This window comes from Ochotona curzoniae, unplaced genomic scaffold (assembly GCF_017591425.1).
Source record: "Ochotona curzoniae isolate NIBS_2020 unplaced genomic scaffold, NIBS_Ocur_1.0 contig_2699, whole genome shotgun sequence".
NCBI classification, from domain to species: Eukaryota; Metazoa; Chordata; class Mammalia; order Lagomorpha; family Ochotonidae; genus Ochotona; species Ochotona curzoniae.
The window spans coordinates 1,638,672-1,657,616 of record NW_024465561.1 but is presented as its reverse complement, the minus strand read 5'-3'; the positions used below and the strand labels follow the sequence as shown (position 1 = coordinate 1,657,616).

Sequence of the window (18,945 nt, the reverse complement as noted above, 5' to 3'; positions counted from 1 at the left end):
GAGAGGGTTTTTGAGCAGCCCCGCCGGCGGATACCACCAAGATGTTCAAGACAGACATGTTGTAGATTAAAAACTCAACGAACCCCCTTTATTTTGGCAAGATGGTGGGAGAAATGGGGGGAGCGGGAGAGGGAGAGTCTTTCTGCCAGGGGCCTGAGGGAAGGCTCCCGGAGCGGACAGCCCGCGGGCCCGAGGTCACAGGTCCGAGGGAGGGTTTGTGAGTCGAGACCGGCGTCACCATCTCCGTCCCGGGATCGGCGGCTCGGGGTCGCGGGTCCTGGGGAGTCCGCGTGGGCAGCGTCCCGGCGGGCGTCGTCACGGATGCTCCGGAGTCCGGCGGGGTCAGAGGTCTCGGAGGGGGCCGGGGGGCCGGAGATCACGGAAGAGCGGGAGCCCAGAATCCGGCGCCATTCGGGGCAGGGGCTGAGGGAGGGGATGGGGAGAGCGGCTCCCGCGGGACCGTTTGGCACAAGAAGAGAGGGGGTCGGGGGGGACGGGACGCAGCGCTCCCCGTTGGGGAGCGTGGACTGGGCTGGGGAGGGTCGGGAGGCCTAGGATGGCCGAGCCCTGGACTCGGGGCTGTTGTGGGGGGTGTTGGGGAGTTGGGAGGCGATCCGGAGCCCAGCCGGGGCCCGGTGCACGGCCCTAAAGGGTCGGGGGTGCTCAGACCGGGGGTGCGTTGCCCCCGGCCGTGTGCATGCTGAAGTATTCGGTGAAGCCGGTGTGCGGCGCCGCCGTCTGGGGTACGAGCGGCTGGTAGGGGGGCGTCGGGCCATCCCAGCTCGGGTCGGCCGCCTTGGGAAACCGAGCGGGAGGGGGCGGGGAGGCTGCGCCCGGCTCCGCCATGGTCACCACGCGGCCCCTCGGGGCCACCGCCGCCGCTACCGCTGTCTCCTCCACCTGCTTCCCGGCCTGGGATGGGGGGTCAGGGTCAGAGGTCGCTCGGAACCCTCGGGGGGGAGGGGCAGATGCGGCCCCGAAGGCCCGTCCCCCTCCCCCTAGAGGACCCCACCACCCCAGGTAGGGACGTACGTGTCAATCAGGGAAGGAGTGGGCGGGAGGGCGCCTGGGCAGCGGGGCCAGGTACTCAAGGGGCGGCGTCGGGGTGCGGCGGGCAAACTCCGGCGGCGGCCGGGGAGCAGGGGCAGAGCCGCGGAAAGCGGGCGGCGGGAGCACAGCGCGCGGCGTCCGTGGGGGCGTGCGCAATACCGCCAGGACCCAGTCCGGCAGGGTGGGCGCGGGCGCCGGGGGATGGTCGCGGCGCGGCGTGGGGACGCGGGGCGTGCGGAAGGCAGGGGGCGGGCTCAGGTGCCCGGGCGTGGGAGGTGCAGGGGGCGGCGGCGGCGGGGCCGGGACTGGGGTCAGGTATTCCAGGGGCGGCGCCAGCAGCTCCTCGGGCGCTGGGGCCTCGGGGCTTACGGAGGAGGTGGGCGGGGGGATGGAGAAGAGCTCCGTGAAGTTGGGCACCGAGTCGCTGATGAACGTCACGTTCCCATAGACGTGCTGAGGAAAGGCCTTGTCCCCCGCTTGGCTCCCTCCTGGTCCTGGGGTCCCAGCTGAGGCGATCTGCGACGTGCGCACGTGGTACGGGAAGTTCTTGTTGGCCGCCGATGGGCGAGTCATGATCTGGGGCAAGTGGCCAAGCAGAGGTTGGAAAAGCACTGTCCAGGCCCACCACTGTCTTCCTAAACTTGGGGCCCTAAGAATTTCCCTTCACTTGCAGTTCCCACTCTTCCTGTGCAGCCTCGGCCTGAACTGGTTTCTAATCTCTACCCTTTTTCTCTCCAACACAACCCGTTACTCTGACCTCTGCTTCCTCAACAGCACCCCCTGGTCACTGGCCCATCAGTATCATAACTATAGTCACACGGGGCTGGAGTTTAATCAAAAGTAAATTAAGGAGCCAACGCAATGGCTCAATCGGCTAATCTGCCTCCAGGCTCCAGCATCCCATATGGGTGCAGCTTCATGTCCTAGCTGCTTCACTTCCCATCCAGCTCCCCCTTCTAGGAAAGCAGAGCAGGATGGCCTGAGAAGAAGCTTCTGGCTCCTGGCTTCGGATTGGCTCAGGTTACAGTGGCTGTTGTGGTCACTTGGGGCCTGAACCAGCAGATGGAAGACATTTCTCTGTCTCCTCTCTGCAAATCTGCTTTTCAATAAGAATAAATCAATCTTGTTTTTTAAAACGTAAACTAAAATTACACTCAAGTGTTCAGTGCCACATGTTCTGGGTAGCCTCCTCACTGGGCAACACAGACTAGAATATGTTCATCGACAGAAAGTTCAGTTGAACAGCAATTAATAGTCTGTATGTCAGCCAGCCCTCAGGAGGGTAAAGCCTTCTGTATTGCTGCAGAATCCAGAATCCCCGGAACCTTCTAGAACAGTGCTTGGGGCTCAAGTACATGAATCTCTGCAACCCATTTGGGAGACCCACATGGGAGTACTGGGCTTCTGTTTTGTTTTAAGATTTATTTTTGGGGCCTGGTGCGATGGCGCAGTGGTTAAGGTCTTCGCCTTGCACGCCGGGAATCCCATATGGGTGCCGGTTCTAATCCCGGCAGCCCCGCTTCCCATCCAGCTCCCTGCCTGTGGCCTGGGAAAGCAGTCGAGGACGGCCCAAAGCCTTGTGATCCTGCACCGCATGGGAGACCAGAAGAGGCTCCTGGCTTCGGATTGGCTCAGCTCCAGCCGTTGCAGCCGCCTGAGGAGTGAATCAGTGGACGGAAGATCTTCCTCTCTGTCTTTCCTCTCTGTATATCTGCCTTTCCAATAAAAATAAATCTTTAAAAAAAAAAAAAAGATTTATTTTTGGGCCCGGCACCATTGTCTAGTGGCTAAAGTCCTCGCCTTGAACGCCCGGGATCCCACATGGGTGCCAGCTCTAATCCCAGCAGCACCACTTCCCATCCAGCTCCCTGCTTGTGTCCTGGGAAAGCAGTTGAGGACGGCCCAAAGCCTTGGGACCCTGCACCTACGTGTGGGAGACCTAGAAGAAGCTCCTGGCTCCTGGCTCCAGATTGGCACAGCACCGGCTGTTGCACTTACTTGGAGAGTGAATCATCAGATGAAAGATCTTCCTCTCTGTCTCTCCTCCTCTATATATATCTGACTTTGTACTGAAAATAAAAAGTAAATGTTTTTAAATAACCAAAAAAAAAAAGATTTATTTTTATTGGAAAGACAGATTTTACAGAGAAAGGAAGAGAGACTGAGAGAGATCATCCATCTGCTGATTCAATCCCCAAACAGCTACAACGGCTAGAGCTGAGCTGATCGGAAGGCAGAAACCAGGAACTTCTTTCCAGGACTCCCACATGGGTGTAAGAGACATAAGTACTTGGACCAGCCTCTGCTACTTTCTTGGGTCATAAGCAGGGAGCTGGATCAGAAGTGGAGCACCCAGGATAGAAACTGGTACCTGTATGGGATGTTGGCACTTGCAGGTGGAAGATGAGCTTGCTTGCCACCATGCGGGTCCTAATGCTGGGCTTCTGGCTTCAACCTGACCCAGCTTTGACCATCTGGGGAGTCAGCCAGTAAATGGAAGATGCCTGTACCTCTCTGTCTTTGCCTTTTAAATAAAATGAATTTAGACAAAGAGAGAGACTCAACTTTAGACCAGTGGTTGGCGCAAACAAACCCTCAACAAATATTGGTCAAGTGTAGGGATGAAGGGACTGGGTTCAGCCCAGCACACTTCCCTAAGATTGTGTTGGATAAAGGAGCAAGGAGCTCAAATTCAAAGCATGGCAGGATGCCAGCGGTGGAGCCGCGCTGAGCAAACATGAGCACGTCCAGGAAAGAAGCCAGCTGAAGGTGAAATAAAAGCAAGGGCACTGCGTTTGGCGGTCTGAACCGCTGGGTGCCGGAGCTCCCTGAGTGTGAGATCTGGGGCGAGCTGATTACATGGCCTGGGAAAGGCACCGTAGGGCCTACTTGGAAAGATGAGAAGGTGGAAATGAGAATGGCAGGGACTGGTCCAGGAAGGTTCTCAGCACTCCTCCTTTTTCTGCCCCTTTCTGACTTCCTACAGAATTTCCATTATAGGCCAGACCAGGAAGCCACCCACGTTAGTACCCTAAAGTCAGACTCTGCGGTGGAGAACAGGAGACCACCCCCCTTCCCAGACAGCTGAATCCAGGCCTTACACAGAACATACTGCAGGCCTTCGGGGATGACAGGTCCCCTTCCTGGCTCCCTTTTAGGCAAACCTTGCCTGAGAAGGACAGGGTTCAAAGAGCCTGCCCTACCATCAAAGGCCATGGAGCCATGACGGGCTGTCTCCCATCTCTGGGCCTTTTCTTCCCCTCTCTGTACTCTGGGTACAATGACCACTCCTCAGCCTCACCAGGGGCCACTCTGACAGTTAAACAAGAGGAAAGTGGGCAGGGGTAAATGCCTACAAACACTGCTAGCATGAACAGATGCCGGGCAAACAGCTAGTGGATAAACAAACTTGAGAACTGTCATCAAGAAAATTAGATAGGCCTAGGAGACTGCAGTGAAGTGCCTAGCTCCCGTCTTCAGCCTGGCCCAGTCTCAACCATTGCAACCATTTAGAGGAGTGAATCAGTGGATCGAAGAGCGCTCGCTCTCTCTCTCTCTCTCTCTCTCTCACTATGTCTTTCAAATACATATATCTTAAGATGAAGAAGGTGAGATAGGATATGAATCAGAACAGACTAAACTTGTTTCCAGAACCATTCTGATGCTTAGATCTAGACACCCTAATCAGATCTAGACACCAATTAACCATCACCACCACCCTTGCCACAGCACCAGCCCCCATAACCCATACCCCCCTCTCCCTGCTCCTAGGACCCCCATCCCTCCCCCTCTCAGCTGCATCCTGATAATTACTGCAGTGGGAGAACGTGGGGGTGGGGGAGTGAGGTAGAGACCAAGGTACTGGGGAAGGTAGTAGGGATGTGGAGGAGTATGTGAGCAATTAGGAATGGAAATGGGGGTGCAGGATCAAAGAAAGAGGATGGGAGGGGGAAAGAGGCGGGACCTAAAGCAAAGAAGAGGAGAGGGTGGATTTGAGGGAACACAGCTGAGTAGCCTGCAGATTCTGACAGAGTGTCTGGTGAGTGACAGGAGAGGTGAATGACTAAGGATGAAATGGACCAAGAGCCAGGACAGGAGGCCCGGGCGGGGCCGAGGCGGGGGCTTCAGGCATTCTCGGTCCTTGGTATCCCATCCTCACCAGGAACACGCCGTGGGCATACAAGTGGATCCCCAGCTGGATGCCATTGACGATCTTCTCCCGGGCCCACTTGGGGATCCCAAAATTGGCAATGAGGGCCATGACTGGAACTGCAAAGAACCTGAAGGAGAGGCACTGGGTTCAGAGAAACGCTGCCCCTGCCCTCCACTCCAGCCCAGGGCCCCCTTCCTCCCTTGCCAGGCACACACAGCTCCCAAACACCTGAGGAAAACCACTATAACTTTCAGAAGCCAGAAGCTGAAAGGGGGGTCTGGAATCCCACTGATCTGGGGGAATTCTTGGGGAGATGGATACATTTAACTCAGCTGGGGTCAACGTTGCAGTACATAGAATTAAGCATCCCATGGAAGCACCAGTCCCAGTCTGGGCTGCTTAACTTCCAATTCATCTGCAATGTGCTGGGGAAGGCAGCCCAAGATGGCTCAAGTACCTGGGACCCTGCACCCATGTAGGAGAGCAGGGCAGAGTTCCATGCTCCAGGTTTCTGCCTGGCCATGGCCTGGCGGCTGTAGCAATTGAGGGGGTAAACCAGCAGATGGAAGATCTCAGTCCCTATCTCATTTTGGGTCACAGAGTTTATAAGCTTTAGGACTTGGATCTGCAGCCAGGAAGTCTGGCTTGCAATCCACTTCCTTTACTGCTATGTTATATTGAACAGTAACAATTCCAAGGAGTTTTGTTAAGCATCTACTGTGTGGGCCCGCACGATAGCGTAGTGGTTAAGGTCCTCGCCTTGCACGTTCCAGGATCCCATATGGGCGCCAGTTCTAATCCCAGCAGCTCTACTTCCCATCAGCTCCCTGCTTGTGGCCTGGGAAAGCAGTCGAGGATGGCCCAAAGCTTTGGGACCCTGCACCCACGTGGGAGACCTGGAAGAAGCTCCTGGCTCCTGGCTTTGGATTGGCTCAGCTCCGGCCATTGAGGTCACTTGGGCAGTGAATCAGTGGACGGAATATCTTCCTCTCTGTCTCTCCTCCTCTCTGTATATCTGCCTTTCCAATAAATCTAAAGAAATCTTAAAACAAATTTTTAAAAAGCATCTACTGTGTAATCAAGCACCAAACTAGGCATGCTCAAGGCCAGCTTTGCAGGATATTATAGTTTGTGTTAAAAAGGGGGAAGGGGGGCCCGGTGCAGTGGCCTGGTAGCTAAAGTCTTCGCCTTAGATGCGCCAGGATCCCATATGGGTGCCGGTTCTAATCCCGGCAGCCCCGCTTCCCATCCAGCTCCCTGCTTGTGGCCTGGGAACGTAATCGAGGACGGCCCAAAGCTTTAGTACCCTGCACCCACATGAGAGACCCGGAGGAGTTCCTGACTTCGGATGGGCGCAGTACCGGCCATTGCAGTCACTTTGGGAGTGAATCATCGGACAGAAGATATTTCTCTCTGTCTGTCCTTCTCTCTGTATATCTGACTTTCTGATAAAAATAAATATACCCTTAAAAAAAAAAAAACCTTCAGTAAAGTAATTTTCCTGAGCCACAAGTTGCAGATTCTGGGTGGTAGCCTGACTTGAAAGCCCAGTTTCCTCAGTGGGGACTACAACCGCGTCAGGGTAGCCCTAGGAGGCAGGGACAGGGTGGGAATCCGGCACGTCTCACCAGAGGGTGTAGGCCGCAAAGAACGGCACATAGAAGGGCTGCTTCTCCGGGAAGTGGCGCAGGGAGACGAGCACGGCATAGCAGAACCACACGTAGGCTGCCACCTGCAGCCCGATGAGCCCGTAGCCGGCGGGAGACTCATACGTGTACAGTACCTGACCTGGGTCAAAGAACTGGACCCACAAGAGAAAATTTGTCAGAGCCTTCCTGTCTTCCACCAAGGTCTCCAGAACCCCACCCCCTGGGCCCCAAGGGGAGCAGCAGGAGAGCCAGGGAGACAGGAACCCGTCAGCCACCATTTGCCCAGCATGGGATGGGACACTCCCAGGTGTGAGCTTTTCCAGCAGAATCAGTTCAGCTGGTGGAGTTGGGGGGGTGTCTTATAGCACTCCATGGAGGAGGAGACCGAGGCTAAGTCAGAAGGCATGGTAGGGATGCACAGCCTCTGAGTAGGCCCTTCTAATTCTTCCCAAGAAGAAACAGGCCCAGAGAGAGAGGGGGTTCACTACCCAGTGCCAGGCAGATTGTGAGTGGGAGAACCAGCACGCCACTCAGGTCTGTGGGGTCCCAGCAGCATCCAAGTCTGTTCCAGAAGTTTTTGTCATGGAGCATAAATTTGACAGACAGCAGTGAGAGACAGTGGGAGAAGGAGAGGGAAGCTCACTTAGACAGGAAGGCGCAAAATTTAGGAGTGAGGGAAACAGGTGAGCAAGAAGCTTTGCAGAAGAGGGGAGGAGGGGGTGGGACCCCATGGGGGCCTCAGGGACTCACTTCTGCCTCATAGATGAGCAGCACCACGTGGGTGAGCGTGTACAGGGTCATGTAGACAGACAACTTCACAGAGCCGGAGTGGCTGATGCGGCCCCTGACAGCAGGCCATGAGAGAGGACAGCAGGGGTGGGGGCCGTCAGGGAGGAGGGGGCAGTACGCCCACCCCTCACCCGGCTCCCCCATCCTCACTCTCCTCCACCCCCTACCCAGCCACCCTATAAGGACTCCCCGCCCGGGCACCGTGTCACCGTGAATCCCTTCCCCAGGAGGATGAGCATCAGGAGGAAGATGAGGAAGCTGGAGGAGAAGAGCAGCTTGGCTGGGAGAAGGGAGGAAAGGGCGGCTCAGAGAGGACCCCGACCCCGCCCAGGGCTCTGCCACCCCTGGCCCCGCTTCCTTCTCACCCAAGATCTTCACACTCTCGTTGCCTATGCCATCAGTGGCGTACTGGCCCCAGTAGATGCAGAAAAACAGCAGGCTCAAGACTAGGGTGGGGAAAAGGGCAGAGACCCCCCACCCCCCACCAAGGCTCCATGTCAGTTACTCCCCCTGGCCCAGCCTTTCCTCTCTGAGACCCTGGTTTCGGGATCTCTTGTCTCTCCTCCCACAGCACACCAAAGTTTTGGAGCTTGTCTCACCTTCCACTCCCGCAGCAGCCATGAACATTTTGTAAGTTGTGTGCAGTAACTGACGGCCTTTCAGCAGATCTAGGAGGGGGCCGGGCGGGGGAGGCTCTTCACACACAGAAGGGAGAGCAGCCACTCACCCCCTGGCCTGCTCCCACTTCCCCACATCTCCCACCTGCTCCCTGTCCCCCGCCTCCTGCTGGACTCACAGCCGAAATAACAGGAGAGGAAAAAGATGAGGATGAAGATGAGGAGGAAGGTCACATCTGTCTCCAGGATTCCTGCCCACATGGCAAAAAGCAAGAAATAGTCAAGCCCCCAGTGGGTGCCCAGCTTTAGGTTGACTTCCCGGGGCCTCTCAGAGTCCCCATTTGCTTACCAAACTCATCAGCCGAGAAGTGCCGTGTCCAAAAGGACTTGCCGTTGGTAAGGACCATCTCATACTCCAGCTGCAGCCCATCTCCCTGTGGGGACAGTATGGGCTTGAGGGTGGCCCTGGGCAGGGAGGGGATCCACAGGACAGCAAAGAGGAGCAAGCCCCAGGGGGCCGCTGCTGCACCCCTTACCCCACACTTGCTGAGAGCGATGTACCACCACCTTTCCCGCACAGAGCGGAAGCTGCGACCACTGGAGCAGCTCAGGTAGCGGGTTCCCTCCTCTGCCACCACCTGAGGAGGGACGGGAGGCTGAAAATAGCCCCGCCTCCTTCAGCACCTGCCCACTCCCCAGCTCTACCCCCACCCTGGGTGCTGATCCCACACCTGACATCCTGACCAGGCATACTGTGTGGTGAGGTTGATGACCTGGTTGTTCTCCGGCCTGATCACAGACTCCTTGGCCAGGCAGTCCTGGGGGAGGCAAGGAGAGGCTCACTCCATGGCTGGTTGCAACCTTCTCGCCACCCTCCAGCACCCTCAGCCCAACCCTTACCTTGTCACCTGCTTTGTACACGGCGGGCCACTGGGAGGGGTCATCGAAATACAGCAGGATGTTCTGGCAGCACTTGGCCTGCAGACCCAGAGATTAGGCACTGGGGGACACACAGGGAGTTGGGGAGAGGAGGGAAGGGGGAACTAAAGGAGTAAGGATCCAGCCCCAGAAGGCCAAGTGACAGGGGCAAGACTCACTTCAGGGTAGCGGAAACGGAAGTCCAGCCGGCCGTAATCCGAGAGGAAGCAAAATCTTGTCAGGAACACCCAGTCCTGGAAAAGGGGTCTCTGCTCAGACTCTCACCTGAGTCCCCTAAATGAACCTCCTCCATTAGAAACCTCCAACTTTCCTTCCCTCCCTTCAGGTTCGTGGCTTCCCAAAGAGACCAAGTCACTTTCAACATTCTCCTCAGATCCCTTCCCTGTGGGGTCCAGGACTCCAACTGCCCTCCAACCACAACCCTAGAAGCCCCTGGGCCCCAGCCCCCCTACGTTCCCTTCTAGCACTTCAAAACCACTCTTTGGTGTTTCCCGGGCACCCTGAAAAATACCCCGGAGAATGGGGGTGCCTCTGGGCCACCTTCTGTCCTGTACCCCATTGTCTGCCATCACCCCTGTCATCCACGAGCCCCCACGGTGGTCCCACCAAGCATCCCGCGCTGGGGACTCGTCCCACGTCCCCCTCTTGGTCCTGAGTGGGTACAGAGGCCGAGCGTGGCAACTCCAGCCTCTGGACGGAGTGAAAGTGCTGTCCCTTCAGCACCACCTCGGCCCCTCCCTCCTCCCCCTCCACACCCCCGCGACAAACTCCGACTCGGCCATCCAGCGCTGACCTCAGCGTCCCTCCTGCAACCCCCAAGTCGGGCCTGGACCCCACGGCCCCACCCCTTCAGCCTCGAACACCCCCTCCCCGCACCCAGCCCCCATTGCCCCCGGCCCCGTTCCCCGTGGATCTCCGGGTCCGCTCAGGAAGGGCGGCAGGGGGCGGGGCGGCACGTTCTCCCCTTGGGTCCCACCGGGCCCACCGAGCAGCCTTGGGGGGTTCCGCATGCTCACCTCCTTGGAGCTGAGGTTGCCCCGCACGTACTTGGCCCGGGCGCGGGGGAGCAGCGGCAACAGGAGCAGCAGCAGCGGCGGCAGCAGGCGGCGCAGCGCGGGCGCGCGCGGGGGCTTCATTCCGCCGCTCCGGCCCCGGCTCAGCTCCGCTCCGGCTCCCGCTCCGGCCGGTGATGGAGGCGAGTGCGCGCGGGGCCGGCCAGCGCGCGTCCACGATTAAAGGGGCCGCTGGGCGCTGCGCTCCCTGCCCCTCCTCCGGGATGGCCCAGCCTCTCCCTACCCACTCCGTGTGGAAGAAGACGCCCCTTTCCCTCCGTCATCCCACCCCAGTGCTCCCCTCTGGGAGTCTCGCAAATTATCTCTGGTTTCTCCTTGTCACACCCATTTCCCCCAAGCTGTTCCTTCTCGAAGCTGCCTAACCACAGCTCCTAGACTCAACCTGTCCTGAAGTAGTCCTTCATTGCTCATCTCCACCCCATGGCAGCACCCCCAGCTGTGTCCCTCCTCTAGTTGCCAGTGTTCCAGAAGTGACACCCACAGACACACAGGAGGCACAAGAGAAGGCAAGACACTTGATCTCGGTGCCAGCACCAAGGAGATGGCAGAGCCCTCAGTCACAGCCACCATACCCAGCCCTGTCACTGCCTACCATGGTGTGAAAATGGCCTGCCTAGGGACAGGGAGCTGGAATACACTGCCTGGGTCCATTGCAGCAATGACTGCCACTTGCCCATCATAAGGCCTTGCGTCATCCAGTCCTGTCCCCTCAAGGGTGGTTCCTCACAGGACAAGAGGGAGAAAGGCTCTCCAACACACAGCCCAAGGCCCTCAGCTTCATCTTCATATTCCTAGCAGTTAAAGTCCTTGCCTTGAACACACCGGGATCCCATATGGGTGCCAGTCCTGATCCTGGCAGCTCTGCTTCCTATCCAGCTCCTTACTTGTGGCCTGGGAAAGCAATAGGCGGCCCAAAGCCTTGAGACCCTGCACTTGTGTGGAAGACCTGGAAGAAGTTCCTGGATCCTGGCTTCAGATTGGCATAGCATCGGCCATTGAGGTCACTTGGGGAGTGAATCATTGGACAGAAGATCTTTCTCACTGTCTCTCCTCCTCTCTGTATATCTGACTTTCCAATAAAAATAAATCTAAATAAATAAATAAACTGTATCATACAGCCTGGCGCCGTGGCCTAGCAGCTAGTCTTCACCTTGAATGTGCCAGGACCTCATATGAGCACCAGTTCTAATCCTGGCAGCCACTCTTCCCATCTAGCTCCCTGCTTGTGGCCTGGGAGAGCAGTCAAGGACAGCCCAAAGCTTTGAGATCCTGCACCCGTGTGGGAGACCCAGAAGAAGTTCTTGGCTCCTGGCTCCAGATTGGCTCAGCTCTGGTCCTTGTGGCCACTTGGGGAGTGAATCCTCAGATGGAAGATCTTCCTCTCTGTCTCTCCTCCTCTCTCTATACCTGACTTTGCAACAAAAATAACTAAATCTTTATTTTTTATATATATATAAACTGTATCATAAAATAAAACATTCTTTAAATAAAGCAAACTGTCAGGGCTAGTGCAATGGCTTACAGGCTAATCCTCCACCTGCAAGTTCCAGCATTCCATATGGGCACCAGTTCATGTCCTGGTTGCTCTACTTCCCATCCGTCTCCCTACTTGTGACCTGGGAAAGCAGCTGAGGAAGGCTCAAAGTCTTGGCACCCTGCACCCAGGTGAGAGACCCAGAAGCAGCTCAGGCTTCTGGCTTCATATCAGCTCAGCTCTGGCTATTGCAGCCACTTGGGGAATGAATCAGTGATTGTAAGATTATTATTTTTTTTAACATTTTACTTTTTTACTGGAAAGGCAGATTTATAGAGAGAAGGAAAGTTAGATAGTTCTTCCATTCACTGGTTCACTCCCAAGCAGCCACAATGGCCAGAACTGAGCAGATCCAAAGCCAGGAACCAAGAGCTTCTTCCATATCTCCCACACGGGTACAGGGTCCCAAGGCTTTGGGCCATCTTCCTCTACTTTCCCAGGCAACAAGCAGGTAGCTGGATGGGAAGTAGAACAATTGGGATATAAACTGGCACCCATATGGCATCCTGGTGTGTTCAAGGTGAGAATTTAGCCAGCAGGCCATTGCACCAAGCCCCAAATCTTTCTGTCTCTTTTACACTGCAATTCTACCTTTCCAATAAAAATAAAGCTCCTGACTCCTGGCTTCAGATTGGCTCAGCTCGCCGTTGCAGCCACTTGAGGAGTGAACCAGTGGCTGGAAGATATTTTTGTCTCTCCCTTTCTCTGTAAATTTGACTTTCCAATAAAGAGAAATCTTTAATAAATAAATAAATCTTTAAAGATTAAAAAGAGCAAACTGTCTAAAAGGCAATTAATTCAAATATTTAAAATATACTGAAAGCCACAGGGGGAAAATTTGGGGCAGCTGGTTACTGAAGACCAAAGGACCATGAAGAAGGTATTTTATTGAGATGCCTGGGGATGTGGGACACCTGCCCCTAGCCCTAGGCTCAACTACTCAGTACAGTCTCATCGGGGGAAAGGACCAAGCTTCTGGACTGCTCTGGGCTACCACCCATGAGAGGCTAGGCAGCGGGGCAGGGGGGCTGGGGCTCCAGTCCAGGGCAAAGGTTCGAGGCAACAAGGGTGATGGCAGCTGAGGCTGGGGCTGTGGTGGGCCAACCCCCCAGGGCTGGGGAGGGGGTGGTGTGCCTACGAGCCAGATGCTTTTTAGCAAATCAAAGGCTGTTGGGGGACCACAGGCCAACCGGGATGGTGAAGGGACTGAGGGCAAAGGGGGTGGCCAGGGACCCCTCGATGGTGCCTGGTTCCCCCTGGGTACAGCAGGAGCACTGGAGGCGCGAGGCATGGTGAAAGTCAGCTCCTTGGTTTCCTGTTGCCTTCTCTGTCTCCCCTCTCCTGGAGTGTGCTCAAGCTCGTTGATCCAGGAAGGTGTCATCCTTTGTTTTTCAGCGCCCATGGACTTGGTTCCTGGCACAGAGGAAATCAGCATAGGAACCAGCTGAACTACAGCAGGGAAGGGAAAAAGGAACACTGGGGACAGGAAGTGGGCTCACCTGGCAAGGGTGGCTGGCAGCCCCGGAGCACCAGAGCAAGGTCAGGCACACAGCCGTGGCAGGCCTGCAGGGTGCCCACAATGGCGTCCCTGGCTTCTTGCACCAGGTTCCTCCTGGGGAAAGCATGTGGCAGAATCAGTTGGCATTGTAGCTCCCCCAGAAGTTGCCCCAGGCCAGGGAGCTCTGGGGAACTGGGTGGGCCTGGGCCGGAGCCTCCAGGCACCTGGTTCTCTTTGCCCCTCAACTCTGGTGCTGATCCTGGAGCCCTGCCTGGACTTGGGGAGGAGGGTACGAAGGGCAGCGTTGGAGTGCCTGGTTCTTGGGATCCACTTTTAAGCAGCCGAGCCACATCTAGGGATTTCACTTCATTGTTGAAGAGACCCCTATGCTCCCGGCTGAGTCGGCCCTGAGTTATGACTACGAGCTTGGGGGCAGAGGGAGCCACAGGATCCCGCAGAAACACTGGTGGATTCTGACTGGCTGTTGAAGCTTCCTGACGGGCCAGTGGCCGGCGGCTGCCCACTAGGGCTTCATTCCGTTCACGCCTGGTCTTGCGCCGTCGAACACGCCCAGCTTTCTCTGGTCGCTGAAAAGGCTGATGAGTTTGCCCCCGAGGATCCATCGAGTCCTAAAAGATCAAGACACATCAGTGGATAGTGAAAAAAAGCAGGCTTGGGGTGAGGTGAGAAAGAGGATATGGCAGGGGCAGGCACGGATCAGGGGTGGGATGCATGGGGGCACGGAAAGGTAAGGATTGTCATGACGAACTGCAAGAGGCATCAGGGAACAAAAAAAGAGTTGGAGAAAGAAGGGAGGGATCATGAGACTGAGGAGCTCTGTGGAACAGAAGGGACTTCAGAGGAGAAAGCCAGGGCAGAAAAAAGCAGAATATGGATGGAGTGATGGCAGACATGCAGGAAAGCGAGAGCAGCAATAGCCTCCATTGCTTCTCTGCCTTTTGGCTAAGATCTTGAGGGGAGCCCGGGGCAGCCCAGGAGGAGTGAAAGGGGGACAGAGGACCCTTCAGGGACGGAGGCCTGGACATGGGGCAGGGACGCAGGGAGGGACATGAGGCACACGGCACAGCTGAGGTAAAGCACGGGATGGCAGGGAGAGGACAGGAGATGGGTACGGTTGGAGGGGGAGGGGCCCCTCGCTCTCTCCCGCCCCAACGAACCCCGGCCTCGTCCCACCCCACGTGGCTGAGGGCTCAATGGCCTCTCGCCCAAGGTGGCGCCAGTGGCCGCGTCCCCGCTTGTCGTCGTCGCCTTCCGGGCCTCAGGCGCGCCACACGCATGCGCACAGCCTTTCTGGTCGCCTGAGCAGACCACTGAATACACGCCGTTAGAGCCCCGCCCCTCCCTCCCATCCACCAATCGGCAGGGGGCACAAGGTCTCCCTTGATCCTGATTGGCTGAGACAGCAGTCCGTAGACTTTGAGGTCAGAGGCACGAGACACGAGGCACGAGGCGTTTCCTGGTGGCCCTCAAGTCCAGCTGTCCCTCAGCAGCCATGGACTTCAGCCCCAGAGAATCTCCAGGGTGTCCTGATTCAGAGAGGGGCTCAAGAGAAGGAGTGTCTGGGTTCAAATGCCCAAACTGCCACTCTGTGACCTCGGAAAAGCTTGCTTCTACTATAACGCTGTAATAAAACCATGTTGTTGGTGTTTTGTTTTTTTTTTCCTGTTTGCCCAGTCGTCATCATGTTTCAACCCCAGTTCAGACGTTCCTTCTAGGAAAGCCTGGGCCTGGGATGTGCTCCGGGAAAGGTTCCCACACACCCCCACACGCACCCGGTGCCCTAGCACCCTGAGACAAGGCCAGCATCTCCCCCATTCACCCAACAGTCATTCAGCAAGTACGAGCATACACCAGGCCCGCCTCCAGGGGAGGAACAAAAGCACAACAAATAAAGCTTATCTCTATGTGTAGGTCTACCCAGAAGGGATGGGACCGATGGCCACGTCCACCCCAGGAGTGGACTTACAAGATACTTAAGGGAAGACTGAGACCCCCCCCCCCCCTCCAAACACACAAAACACACATACACAGCCTTGGCCCTCATGAACCAGGGACATCTAAGACACTGATATACGAGATTAATTTGGAGCTGGGAGGTGCAGAGGTAGACCCTAAGTGGCCTTGGCCACCTGTGGATGTGGGATTCAGAGCCCAGACAAACCCCACTTAAGTTGTCCAGTCTGGGGAACCAAGAGGCGGAGGAGCCGCAAGATGATCCGTGGCAGGCAGGCGGGTCAGGCTGGAAGGCAGCCCTGCTGGTGTGTCTAATTTCCTCTTTGCACCTTCTGCTATTCTCTATGCTAGGCCCTTGGTGTCTTGAATACAAAGATATGCAACTTGGATCGTGAGACACACACAGACTCTCCCAGGACACAAAGCCCTGGCGCTGCCTTACAGTGTCGCCTTTAGACTCAGGCCGCTCAAGTGCACATTTTGCTTTTTATTCCATTTCGGTCCCCTACGTCTGAACAAAATGGGAGCACCCCTTCCTAGCCAGGTGCACACCCTCTCAGGGTTCCAAGATGGACTCGTCCACTAGTTCCCCTCCCCCACCCCATGAATGGAGCGCCCCTCCCGCCCTGCAGGCGGGGGTCCTGGGCGCACTGTCCTCGCCCTACAGCACAAGGCTTCTTTCTCCTTTCTCCCCACACCCACACCGTGGTGGAGCGCTCGGTGTTCCCCACGCATTCTCGGCCGCTCAGGGCCCTGCCCCCCCCCCGTGACCGCGGCGAGTGGTCGCTCCCTGCACCCCGTCGCGGGCGCCGGATGGTCTCGCCTGCCCCTGGCGCGGGCCGGGGTGCGCTCGCCACCTTGGCCACCTTGGCCACTCTGGCCGGCGCGTGGGCCGAGTAGTGCGGGGCTGGCCAGGAAGCGCGGCAGCACGGGGCAAAGGGAGAGGCCAATTCCCTCCTGAAAGGGCCGGCTTCCGCCTGTGGAGAGGAGGCGGAGCTCGGGAGCGGCCTCCGGGCTCGGCGGGAGTGAGTGCGGGTCGTCCATTGTTGGCGGAAAGGGGGGTGGGCGTGGCGGAGCCGCCACCTCCTCTCGGCGCTGCGACCTCCGCTGCTCACCCTGCGGGGAGCTGTGGCCGCCAAGATGAGCGGCGAAGAGAATCCAGCTAGCAAGCCCACGCCGGTGCAGGACGTGCAGGGCGACGGGCGCTGGATGTCCCTGGTGAGCGATCCGGCGGGCGGCACTTGCCCCTGGCGGGGGAAGGGTTCCCTGAGGACCCCAGATCCCTGTAGCGCTCACTGCCTGCTTGGGGGCCACCCCCTCTCCCCAAGAGGGCAGTCTGAAGGAACAGGGCGGCTGGAGGAGGCAAAGAGGGGCAGACCCAGGCCAGGGGCCTGGCGTGTTGTTTGACCCCCCGCGTCCTCCTTCCCTCCCCGGCAGCACCATCGGTTTGTGGCCGACAGCAAAGATAAAGAGCCTGAAGTTGTCTTCATCGGGGACTCCTTGGTCCAGCTAATGCACCAATGTGAGGTGAGGCCTGGGTCCCTTCCTCCTGCCACACCCAATCCAGTGCCCTGGGAGAGAGGGCCCTGTGGTTTATCAGAAATGGGGCACAGCGTTCCCCAGAGAGGACCGGGCTGTGTGTGTCTGGAATTTGCCAGGTTGGAGTTGTGTATACAAAGGAGGCTTTCCTGTAAGAAGATGGCCGAGGTGTGGCTCTTTATTGCTTGCTTAGTGGAATACACAGCGCTTAATGGGTCGGCTGGGAGTTGGCCATGGACACTCCACCCCAGGTGAAGGCCGACTGCTGAGCGGGGTTCCTCACACCAAAAGTCACCAGGATGGCTCAAGCCCAGGAATGTTCCATAGACTAGGTCTACAGGCAGGCTTCACCGTAGGGAGATTTGTGCCAGGAAAAATATTACCATCCTGCATCCATAAAGCCAGGCTGCCCCCAGCCCCAATGGTGTTTAATCACCAGCTGGACAGAGGGCAGTGGCCTGTGCCAATGACTCCCATCTGTGTACCCCACAGATCTGGCGGGAGCTCTTCTCCCCTCTGCACGCCCTGAATTTTGGCATCGGTGGCGACAGCACACAGCACGTATTGTGGCGGCTGGAAAATGGGGAGCTGGAACACATCCGGCCCAAGGTGAGCAGGGCTTGACAGTGGGGAGGGAGCCAAATGTATCTGCACCCTCACTGCTGCTTCCTCTTCATGGCCCCTCTCTCCACAGATTGTGGTGGTCTGGGTGGGCACCAATAACCACGGGCACACAGCCGAGCAGGTGTCTGGAGGCATCCAGGCCATCGTACAGCTGGTGAACCAGCGGCAGCCCCAGGCCCGGGTCGTAGTGCTGGTAAGTGGCCAGATGAGGAAGAAGGGCAGTGGGCTGGGACCCCTGACATGGAGCCACGGATGGCATGGCTCTTGGCACCTCAGCACAGAGCAGCAGCTCTTAAGGCAGACTCTCATGTGGGAACTTGCCACACCTATCGAGGTGGCTGTGGCGGAGGATGTGTTCAGGGGCCCATTAGCCCCCTTGCCAAGGGACTGGCCGGAGATACTGGAAGGGCAAAAGGCCACTTGAGTAGCCAAAGTCATCGGGCACTCCTGGAGTGAATGAGGGGGTCATTACTTCCTGAGATGTCTCCTTCTTTGAGAGGGGACTGACTCCTTGCCGTGAGGTCAACATTTTTGTAAGGAATACTTGGGAGGGGGCTGACACCCAGAAGGTTATGGTTGGGGCGGGGGGCTAGGATACAGTCAGAACTCCTGCTCGCCCTGTTCTCATTCCTCCCTGGTTTCCCATCAGAGGTGGTTGTGGGGGTGTGTCCGTGGAAGTGAGATGAAGCACACAGCAGGAGGCCAAGGTGCTGGAAGGCCATCTTAAAACTGGGTGTTCCTCTACAGGGCCTGCTTCCAAGGGGCCAGCACCCCAACCCGCTTCGGGACAAGAACCGGCAAGTGAATGAGCTGGTCCGGGCCGCATTAGCAGGCCACCCACGGGCTCACTTCCTGGATGCCGACCCCGGCTTTGTGCACTCGGACGGCACAATCAGCCACCACGACATGTATGATTACCTGCATCTCAGCCGCCTGGGCTACACGCCTGTCTGCCGGACCTTGCATTCCCTGCTGCTTCGCCTGCTGGCCCAAGATCAGGGCCAGGGTGTTCCTCTGCCGGAGCCCACACCCTAGACATCCAATCTGACCTCAACATTAAATTCTCCTTCCTTGGGCTCCTGCTTGCTGCTTTGTGGCCAAGCCTATCTGGGTACTGCCAACAAGCCAGATTTTCATTGTGGTCTGCGACCCTACAGCTGCACAGGGTGCTCCTTGTGGGTAGTTATCTTCCTGCACACAAAGCAGGGAGCTTCAGGCGATGCCAGCACTACCCTACATCAGGTTTAGGCAAGAATGTAGGGAACATAGTGGCCTCACCTGGTCAAAGCCCACCTTAAGTTGTTCCTGCAGCATCTGCTCTTCCCCTAACTGGAATCGCTGCGTTTCCAGCCCTGGTTTAGATGCCACTTCCTGTGGGGGCTCCCTGACCCTGGCAGTAAGGTGAGCACTGTCCACCACGGGCTGAGTGAGCAGTGTTAAGCCACTAGCCTGGCTGCAGTGCTGTGCCAGGCCACAGGGGGGCAGCAGGAGTCACCGAGAACAAGG

The 18,945-nt window shown here is 57.3% G+C and overlaps 3 protein-coding genes across 5 annotated transcripts; 1 reads left to right on the top strand and 2 right to left on the bottom strand.

Annotated features, from left to right (window-relative positions):
- Positions 1–59: 59 nt before the first annotated feature.
- TMEM145 (transmembrane protein 145) lies at positions 60–10,404 on the bottom strand. Of its 2 annotated transcripts, none has more exons than XM_040976592.1 (15): positions 10,214–10,404; positions 9,356–9,430; positions 9,159–9,236; positions 8,990–9,076; positions 8,795–8,896; positions 8,608–8,692; positions 8,438–8,509; positions 8,241–8,309; positions 8,007–8,087; positions 7,843–7,921; positions 7,603–7,696; positions 6,832–7,004; positions 5,210–5,330; positions 1,420–1,626; positions 60–912 (listed from the first exon to the last, which is right to left on the bottom strand). In XM_040976592.1, exons 1-15 carry the CDS (start codon positions 10,331–10,333, stop codon positions 664–666), a joined length of 1,692 nt encoding a protein of 563 aa, XP_040832526.1. In that variant the 5' UTR covers positions 10,334–10,404; the 3' UTR covers positions 60–663. The 2 variants fall into 2 exon arrangements, with proteins under 2 accessions (XP_040832526.1, XP_040832527.1); XM_040976593.1 differs by having other exon boundaries at positions 343–423; positions 8,837–8,896.
- A 2,340-nt stretch (positions 10,405–12,744) lies between these two features.
- On the bottom strand, positions 12,745–13,925 carry PRR19 (proline rich 19). Its single transcript, XM_040976590.1, has 2 exons — positions 13,304–13,925; positions 12,745–13,217 (listed from the first exon to the last, which is right to left on the bottom strand). The coding sequence occupies exons 1-2, from the start codon at positions 13,923–13,925 to the stop codon at positions 12,745–12,747; spliced, it is 1,095 nt and encodes a 364-aa protein (XP_040832524.1).
- Positions 13,926–16,136: 2,211 nt separating this feature from the next.
- PAFAH1B3 (platelet activating factor acetylhydrolase 1b catalytic subunit 3) lies at positions 16,137–18,511 on the top strand. 2 transcript variants are annotated; one of them, XM_040976588.1, is made up of 5 exons: positions 16,145–16,494; positions 16,714–16,803; positions 17,308–17,424; positions 17,510–17,632; positions 18,187–18,511. In XM_040976588.1, exons 1-5 carry the CDS (start codon positions 16,417–16,419, stop codon positions 18,472–18,474), a joined length of 696 nt encoding a protein of 231 aa, XP_040832522.1. In that variant the 5' UTR covers positions 16,145–16,416; the 3' UTR covers positions 18,475–18,511. The 2 variants fall into 2 exon arrangements, with proteins under 2 accessions (XP_040832523.1, XP_040832522.1); XM_040976589.1 differs by lacking the exon at positions 17,308–17,424 and having other exon boundaries at positions 16,137–16,494.
- Positions 18,512–18,945: the final 434 nt, after the last annotated feature.